This window comes from Cajanus cajan, chromosome 2 (genome assembly GCF_000230855.2).
Source record: "Cajanus cajan strain Asha chromosome 2, NIPB_CcT2T_4, whole genome shotgun sequence".
NCBI lineage: Eukaryota > Viridiplantae > Streptophyta > Magnoliopsida > Fabales > Fabaceae > Cajanus > Cajanus cajan.
The window spans coordinates 63,768,266-63,778,134 of record NC_138518.1 but is presented as its reverse complement, the minus strand read 5'-3'; the positions used below and the strand labels follow the sequence as shown (position 1 = coordinate 63,778,134).

Here is a 9,869-nt window from a genome sequence, read left to right as displayed (position 1 = left end):
CTATTAGCCATTTAAATTTAATTAGGTTATTTGAAGGATTAAATTACTTATGAACAATGATGAACATAAAAGTGCGTTAGACACATAGGAAAAAGGTGCCCAGTATTGCATCGCCTAACGCTAGTAGACTAACATATGCTTGACAATCTAGATAAAGGCACACAATGCAGTCTCAATTGCAATCCTCATACCCAATGCATGCCTGTGCTTAGGAGAAATCGATTGTCATGCAAGGAAATTGATTCCTAATGGATAAAATCAAATCTTCCAAAAAGATCTGATTTAAAATAAACATTATATATTTTGTTATCAAATCATATATTTTGGAATTATAAAAATAAAAAGTGTTTATCCTTTAAATATGTATATAATGAAGGTTTTAAAAAAATAAGATAAAAGAAATTAAAAGTAATTGGGAGTTATAATGTATTTTTGAGTGTTTGGTTAGGGTTGGGTCAATAATATTATAGTTTGTGATATATTCACTTTAAGAGTGTATATTAGTCTTTCTTTCTTGTTATGAGATAAGGTAGGTTTTCCTTAATGGTTCTAGAAAAATATTTTTCCCATGTTTTTAGAGTTTGGGTTCTCTCACATTTGCAGAGTAGATTTTTGTGTGGTACCCTAGAGTGGATTCATTGGTAGATGATTAAAGTAATAAAATGTGGAACATCCCAAGTTGGGATGTCAAGGTAAGGTTCTTTGAGTGTAAAAAATTTCTAACATTATATACTCTGATCTAATAATGGAAAACTCTTTATCAACATTTGGGAATTGGATGTCATTAGTAACCAAACCAAAAATAAATCCCAACGCACTCTTCTCAAACCCTATTTTTTTATTGTTTCACTATGAGTTTTGCTATTGTATATGTTAATTGGATCAAAATGTTCTCTCTTCATCACTTTTTATGGTTACATTCTTTACGATTTAAAATAAATGGTTTGCAAAAATATTTTTTAAATAACTCAATTCACTAAGTTTATATCAATTATTTAGTTAACATAATCTTCCATGTTGTTCATCAAATTGTGTATCATCATTATTTTTTGTCATGGCCTTAATTATTTGGAGACCTTCATTAGGTAGCTTTAAGCTCCTTAACATGAAAGACCAATATATCAAAAGCAATTATGATATAATATTCACTCTAGTATAACATGATGGGGGACTTTCTAACTTAAAGTCTAATGTTTCAATGACACAATCCTATCAAAGTATGATCTTCCTAAAACAACAAAAGTTAAGACCTAAGACTCTCTTCTGATATCAATGTCTAACTAATTTCCCCTACAAATGATATTCAACTCAATCACAAACAAAACAAACTAAAAGAGTGAGACGCTCTCATTTATTCTCCTAGTATTAAACAAAAGTCATGCTATAAACAAATATATCAATATAATATCATAATATAGTACAAATACATATAGATAATAACAACAATTATATATTATATGTATTTAGTCCTTAATTCGGTTATGCATGTGGCACCATTCTCAAATCTTAGATCTCATAGAAAATAGTCTAGGAATAGATGTTAGTCGATAGAATATTTCGACACAAATATCAAACACCGAGTACTTTTAACTAAGAAGATATTCATCAATAACTCATCAAGATTACAAAATTATCATAAGTTACATCAACTTCAATAAAAAATAGTACGAAGATTTTGAATCAAGTAAAATCCCAAAATCTATATCCAAAGATCCTTAATACTTATGATGTAGGATTCACATTCCTGCCTCAAAGATCAATTTTATACTTAAGATGCATGTCTAATATAAAAAGGCTTGCATACAAATCATAATGTCTCGTTAATCTATTAACTCATGTCCAAGTTTTAACTCTCACGTTTCATACCTCAATCATTCTTACTTATCGATTACACATGTATATACGACTTAAATCTCATTCTAATTATTAATTCACACATCTAATTCGATAGAGAAAGTATTTTGGTGTTGAAAGTGTTGATAGAACCGAGTTCCTATTTTGAAGCACAAAAGGAATACTAGTACCTTCAGGGACGGAGCCAGGATTTCAATACTGGGGGTGCCATATAGGGGGTGCCATATAGTAATATACATATGAGTTTATATTAAAAATATGAGTTTATATTAAAAATAGGGGGTGCCATATAGTAATATATATGTATATAAAAAAAAATTAAAATTGTTGGGGGGGCCGTGGCACCCGTAGGTCCCCCCTTAGCTCCGTCCTTGAGTGCCTTTATTATTAATAGGAAATACGGCTCAAGTAGGTTCTAGAATGAGATCAAGTAAAAATTCAAAGGTTCTAAAAGAAAATTGTCACATGTTGCTTGGTATGTTGTGCATGACACTGTGTAGAAACAATATTCTAGGGTGGCAAAGTCTGCATCATACTTTTGTAAATATTCCTTCTATTGCTCTAACACATAATAATGAGAATCAAGACAATTCTCATTCTCCCTTTGTTTTTTTCTTTTCATCGTAGGAGGATATTCTCACGTCGAATCAGAATCGAGTATCGTAATTATTCTGCTTCTCAGTATATGCCCTCAGCCTGAGCGTCCTAGACTTCTAGCCTTGCTGCAATATTATAATTCACGCTAACAACTAAGTACGGATATGTTAATTCGTTGAATTTCAATATTACGCGACACGTGAATCAAATCTACGATCGCATGTCCAAAGGGACTTAATCAGAATCACTTTTATTTCAGACCAAATGGGAGTTTTGGTTCAAGGACCCACGTAATGATTATCAAGTACAGTAATTAATGATGGGGGCACAACCGCACAAGTACATAAATTCGGCCATGTAAGGAACTTTTGGTTCCAAACATTTATGAATTTAATTAGGAGTAAATTTTTTTTCTAATTTGACCCGATCATTTTACTGGTCCTGGGTTGAATAGGCTAGCTGCCCTATTTATCTATTATTTGAAATTTTAAATTTACATGGACAACATGAACCTTATCGTAAAGGACCAAATGTCGAGGATCAAATTTCAAAGTCTGAATTATTTTCAGGTTTAATTATAATCAAACTCAAAAGTCCAACCGTTGACAGCAAAAAAACGCACTAAAATCCAACCTAACTTAATAAGGGGTCCAAAATTTCTAAGACTCGCCAAGTTCGACCCATTTATTTATTAGATATATTAATCAAGCAGTACATATTCTGAATTAATAATTTCTATAGAATAATTTTTGTTAATATTTTTCAAGTAAAGTATTGAGGTAACAATAACAAGATTGATTTTAAATAAACTTGTGTGTAGAGAATACAGGTAAAATATATTAATCATTAAATTTTAATAAAATAAAATTAATATATTTTCCATAAAAAAATAATACAATTTCACCCTCACTCTAAGGGAGCTATTTTTAACAGATTAATTACTTTTTTAAAATTCAATTCATGTTTCAATTACATATACCTTGTTATACATTTTTCTTTTCTGTCAGATTCATGAAATCCTGTGCATACTAAATACCAATACTCTTTCGTAACACACATGCAATCCATACAAGTAGTAGCTATCACTTAATCAAAAGAAAGGAAAACACGCACACACACACCATGATTTGCTGGCATGCGTCATTGAGATAAGGCACACTCATGCACATCTCAAAAGCAAGGTTTGGTGTATTCACAGCTGTCTGGTCCCTGCATTTCTTCGACGATAATGGCTTACACGTTTCAATCACAGCTCAGATCTCTATACAGCAGCTCTCACCCTAAACCGCATTATCTATTTAATTATCTATAAGGTCCAAACAAGAATATGAACATGGAAGGTTTCATGGGAAAAGCCATTGTCATGAGTCTTCAAAATGATGATCTGTCTCATCAAAGATCTCCTCCTACGCACAAATATTGACATCAATAAATCTTTCTACAAGTAAATAAGCCTTTTTTTTTAAACTATAAAAGCTTCATGAGAGAACAAGATTGTTCAGAATGATCATTAGTACCTGTAAAAGCTCTTCAATGACATCTTCCATCGTAATAATTCCAACGGCTTCTTCCTCTTCAGGGAGCTTTGGAAGGGGACTTCCATCTATCTCCAAAATATCCGAGTACATATTTTTTGACCATTTTCTGCTCCGAGAACCACCCCTATTTGACTTGTTCGTATTTGGAAAGCTTTTCCACTTATGGAGTGGCATCTTGGGTTTCAAAGCTTTCTCTTGAGGAGGCTTTTCACCATTAATATCCACCTTCACATCTCTCAGCGAGTCTATTTCAGAGGCGTGAGACATACAGCATTTATTAAGAAAGAAAATTTCAGTTTCAAAGTTTTAAACTGTTAATAGCATTTTCTTACCATTTCCATTATTTTGGGGAGATTGTTGTTTCGTCTTGTCACACCGCCTTACAACAACTGCCATGTGGCTATGGCCCTTCTGGAACTCATTCAAAATGTCATAAAGTGGCATACTTTCAGGAACCCTGTCAATATATGTAATTTCTAAATATGAAATTATGGTGACGTAAAATGTGACTTTTCCCATTAAACTAGTAAAACATTTACAAAATACCTTGGAACCCTGCGTATGGTTACACTCTTCACGGGTGCTTCATCTTCTGGATGAACTGTCAATAAATTCTTGACCTAAAGTTAAGCAGCATACATTTAGCAAACAAAAGGTAGCATACAATCACAAAAAAAAAAAAAGATTGAGAAAACATCCAATGAGCAAGCATCAAGCAATAGAAAATTGAATAGAGAAATGAAAAGAATAATGCAAAGGAATAGCAATCTCATCAATCATCATACATAGTATACAGGCATAAAGAGCATGGTACAAAATTACAGGGAAAAAAAAAATCACAACTGCTGGAATTCATATCAACAGTGCAGGGAACACCATCAGCCTCAATGAAAATCTATCCCTGTTGACGAGATACACACTAATATTACCACTGGATTAACTAATAATGTCTTATAAACCACACAAGTGGTCGAGATCCCTGATGATTTTGATCTCCCCTGTATGTGTGTTACAAAATTGTCACCAAAAGAACCTCTGGTTTTCTGCTAAATAAGCAGTCTTAAAAGTGACAAATCCTAATTCATTACATCAAAATTAACATGCAACATTTTGGCTAAACAGTTGACCACCCCAATTATAGTTCTCAATAATGTTATAAAATTTCATAGGGCATTGAGAGTTCTATTTGCTGCCAGGTAATGGAGTACTAAGCTTGTTTCATAGTTGACCAACATGCAGCAAGCATTTCAACTGATAGTTGGCTTACACAGTCAACTCAAGAACAAAACAAGACCTTACAAATGCTACCTTGCGCCAGATAACTAGGTGTTAATCTTGTTTATAAATCAAGTGAAACCATACTAGTGTATTTTCTTGCTCATCTCTATGGAAAGCTCAAGTACATGAGCTGAACAACTTTATTTTATTTTTTGTAACTTCTATTCCCCTACTGACATTCATTATTACTGTTACAACTATCGAACTGTTTGGAAGTCTTCCTTCATTCTCAGTACTTCAGACCTGTAGTGTCGTTACTAGAATTTCTGATGGAACTAGCTGTGATTCCAGAAGACATCATAAAAATTTCCCGTTAATATTTTCCATATAACAGGAGCAAGGCATAAAAGTTTACACATAGCAACATTGCAACAGTATTCAAACATGTTAACTTGCATTAAAAAAATATATAAGTGGGTTAAGAGTCTCAAATGGCCACTACCGGCTCTAATGAAATGATACAAGATAAGTCCAACAAGAGAAAATCGAAGTTATCGGGTATATTTTTAAGTCAACAGTGCTCAAGGAAGACACAATCATCTAGTGCTTTTCTTAAGAATGCCTTGGGTAGAAAGGTCATATATAGTTCCATTATTTGGAAGCAATTCCTACAACGCAGACATACAACTCGTTACACTTATTTCTCCAACCCCTCTTGCACTACTCTGCCCGCTATATTCTCTGGTATGATTTGAAGTGTGAGTTACGTCTTCTGCAGCCTAAATTTTAACTTAAATTGTCCTATAATTTGTTTGATTTCCAAAAATACTATTATTAAGTATTTTTATAGAAAGAAGCCAAGGTTAATTTATAATTTTTTTGAGAGCATGATATGTTGTTACATCTGCAGATCAAGAAATTCGTTTCAGACAATTGAACTGAGAATGAATCAGATGTATCTAAAGAAAAAAATCCACACACATGGGGATTCTGTGTAAGAAAATAGACTTGATTCTCCTTTCCAAGGTTACAACTTACAGCAGTCCATTGCAAAATAATTCAGTTCTTGTTAATTAAATGCTCAATACCCAAATGACGGTACTGTCTCACACGAAAGCTGAACATCAATTTAAGTTCCTCAGCAAATGGTAAAATTTAAAAAAGTGACTCCCGAGTCTATTAGGTTCTAGATAGATAGTTTTAATCAAATGGTCAACAACAATTGACATCTATAATAATCCTCTGGTATGAAAGATGCTCTCTTGAATTTAAAAGAAAAAAGGGTATCAAAGCAATTGAGGTGAAGCTGTATGTGGCCTTTGCAGTAGTTTTTCATCTAATGGCAAATGAATGTTCAACGTTAAAAAGCTTTGAAGGGGAAAAACCGAAAAAGAAAACACTTTACCAGTATAAGTCCAATAATGTTTGTAGAGTGCTCGTAATAGACTGGGACTCTACTATGCCCATTCTCCAATATTTCATTCATCAATTCCCTGCTTAGTAATAGCCATTTAATTATATGAATAAAAATTATATAAAATACATAAGTTAATTTTCATTTATAAATAATTGAGTACACCTTACCTGTCAAGCTTTGAATTAATATCAATGGCAAATGTTTCAGATATTGGAGTCATGGCATCACTGGCTGTCTTCTCGCTGAGTTCAAGTGCCCCAGCAATGATTGTTGTTTCATCATGTGTCAGTTCCCCTCCTTTTCCAGCCTAAGACAATTCAACATGAACACCAACAACTAACACAAAATCATGAATGGACATGCACAGGATTCCAAATAACCAAAAGGGAAGAAGATAAGATAGCCCTCAGTGACATTTCACACAAATTACATATTTTGATTTAAAAAAAATAAAAAATAATAGGAAGAGCAGCATACTTACGAAACTTGTAAAACAGGTTTTTCTCAACCACAAAAACAAATTAATGAAAACAAAATTATACAAATAAAGATAGATGCTTTCATCTCAAATAAAATCATCATGTTTCTCTGATACAGACCTCATTACCATGCAGATCTACTAGTGTTTTCAACTCAGCTCTACGGAACAGGGCTTCATGTCGATGGCCCAGTAAAAAATCCAACAACTGGAAAGCCACATAAATGCATAAAAAGCCAGTAAGGGAATGAAAATCATGACAAAACAAATTAAATTTACCCCATATTTACTCAAATAGAATTAATAAAAGTTCTGATAAATGCATGTCACCTTACTAATTGGGAAAGCAACCGGAAAACATATGCATACAAGCACACGAACAAAGGGAGCCACTGATGCACCAATCGCCAAACCATACCGAGAACAAACTGATTGGGGTATAATCTTCACACATGTAGACATATGTCAGAGGAATTTCACAGGCAACGCTAAGTAACTGAACATTAATATATTCATATTAAATATTAGACAAATAAAGATCTGCCACACATACATCAATATTCAATCCAAATGACGGACCTATTAAGGTTATTGGAAATAGCAAGTAGAAAGACAGATTTACAAACTGAACTAATTCTCAAGATTGAGTTGATTTGCTAATAAACAAAACATGATTGAAGTTGAATTACTCGCTTCCGTATTCACTCTGTCAAAAGAGATGTACTAGTACCACCCACTAAAGAGTTAGGTGAGAAAGATGAGACATGCCTTTAGATTATGTTTGTTTTAAATTTTTGTAGAATTAATTTTGAAAGAATTGGTGTTAAAAGAATTGGTTTGGAAAGAATCGGTTATTAGTATTTGGAGACGATATTTCAAAAGTGAGTTTAAAAGTGTTGTTGTTTGGATAGATAAGGTATAATCCCTTTTAGGAATAAAATTACTAAATTAGATGTTAAATTTAATTTATATTATAAAGGTTAAAAGTTGTATTCATTGCATTTATTGGTAATTGCATCTGAATATTTTTTGTTGACAGGTGTAATGTTGGAGAAATGAAAACTACTGTTTCTCACTTGAACTATAATTGATTCTAAAGGACAGAGAATGTCTTTTAAAAACAGAAAAGAAAGTAAACCAAACAAAATGTATACTGTACTACCAGATTTTTATTGCCACATTGTTGAAACCTCTAAACAAAATGTATGCATTTTACTTAAAATATACAAGTCAAGAACTTTCTCACCTCACCGAACAAAAGAATTAATGTCACCGAAATCAGGATGGCGCCCCATGCGGTAACGAGACCATCAAGAAATATAGGAAGTGCCTGAAAAAGGCAACAACCATTTAGAATATGAAAACCATGTGACAATATAGCGACCAGTGTATGACCATAGCTGTACCTCCATGGCTGCAGCATTGCAAATTAGCAGAGTACAAAGCAACAAATGTTGGTTTTTGACAACAGGTAATATCTTCTCTGTAAAGACAAAACAAAACGCCAGTTCATACAGGTAGAGAATCAATAACCTCATACTATGCCGAAGGTCTCTTCAATAAAAGATAAAGAGTTTGTTTAGATACAATCTTACGGTATGATTAGATATTAGTTTAGAAACACTTCAGAAAATTTTTCAACATTTATTTTCAGTAAAAAAATTCTCAAAAATACTTCTATCTTATATCGAAAGAGGTTCTCAAAAGAGCTTCTCTCAAAACTTCAGCTAAACTTGCATCCAAATATAGCTTTAAATAAATGTAATTTTTCACTGGTATCCTCCTCTGAAGACCATCATGTTCGAGGCGTACTGGGCCCTCCCTAAATGTAGGGACCACTCTCAGCAGAACCTTATCCATCCCTTCAGCAAGAGATAATGTTCAGCTAAGGATTTCATTTATCCCTAAAAAATCCCGATAACCTACCTCTTATTTTCACGATTGTTCAAAAAAATCCCAAATATCCCCAGAACGGGAATTAATAAACTCCAAATCAACAACTGCACTTAATTCCCTTCATTTCTTGTTTATTAGTTTAAATCGTGTGACCAAATGAGTTATCTTGACCAATCTTTTTTAATCGGAGCCGAATTCGACAAACTGAAAAGCAAAAAAAAAAAAAAAAAAAAAAAAACAATTTTTTATTATTTGTATTCTTATCACAGTTTAAGCAAGAACAAAATGCTAGGCCACACAAAATCCAAGGCAATTTCCCTTCTGTGTGACCGTGATTCCTGAAATTACACCGAGTTCATAGTTGAAACACGAGTGACGGTCAAATAAGAAAAGAACAAAGAGGGGAAAATGAAGAAGAAACTAGTTAGTAACAGTAGGCGTAGCATACCAGCGTGCTTACGATCCTGAGGAGTACCGGACTTGGCGAGAACTTCAAGATCAACGAGGCTGAGCGACATGAGGCCCAAAGTGAGGCCCGACATGAGGCCCGCGAAGAGCACGAGCAGCACGATGACGAGTATGTGGAGGAAGAAGCCGGTTTCGCAGCATGTGTACTCCACCGCCATTAGGTAGAACGTAGAAGTGGTTGGGTTCAGTTTCGGCGTTGACAGAGAGTGTCAGAGAAAGCACGTGGACCGGAGCTCCACCACGTTCATTGTTGCGGTAGAAGCGGAAGAGGCAAGGAGCACGTGCAGATGTGGTGCGAATTTAAAGAGCATGATGACGGTGGATTTATTATTTATTATTTATTATTTAAATAGAGTGAGAAGAAGTGGTAGATGAGGGTGAGGGTGAGGGTGAGGGAGGGTGA

General features: G+C 33.7%; 1 protein-coding gene across 1 annotated transcript; it reads right to left on the bottom strand.

The window, feature by feature from the left end:
- Positions 1-3,477: 3,477 nt before the first annotated feature.
- LOC109807944 (DUF21 domain-containing protein At2g14520) lies at positions 3,478-9,869 on the bottom strand. The gene is made up of 11 exons (XM_020370694.3): positions 9,447-9,869; positions 8,509-8,585; positions 8,349-8,432; positions 7,433-7,546; positions 7,224-7,310; positions 6,792-6,931; positions 6,613-6,700; positions 4,536-4,609; positions 4,322-4,446; positions 3,969-4,234; positions 3,478-3,857 (listed from the first exon to the last, which is right to left on the bottom strand). The coding sequence occupies exons 1-11, from the start codon at positions 9,622-9,624 to the stop codon at positions 3,813-3,815; spliced, it is 1,278 nt and encodes a 425-aa protein (XP_020226283.1). The 5' UTR covers positions 9,625-9,869; the 3' UTR covers positions 3,478-3,812.

Bases quoted from the DNA above. Each gene is read 5' to 3' on its own strand.
- LOC109807944 (XM_020370694.3), bottom strand. From the start codon at position 9,624: ATGGCGGTGGAGTACACATGCTGCGAAACCGGCTTCTTCCTCCACATA. The intron at 7,547-8,348 runs GTGAGAAAGTTC...ACATGTGTGAAG, and splicing joins TAATTCTTTTGTTCGGTGAG to ATTATACCCCAATCAGTTTG. The intron at 3,858-3,968 runs GTACTAATGATC...ATTTGTGCGTAG, and splicing joins TCATTGAAGAGCTTTTACAG to GAGGAGATCTTTGATGAGAC.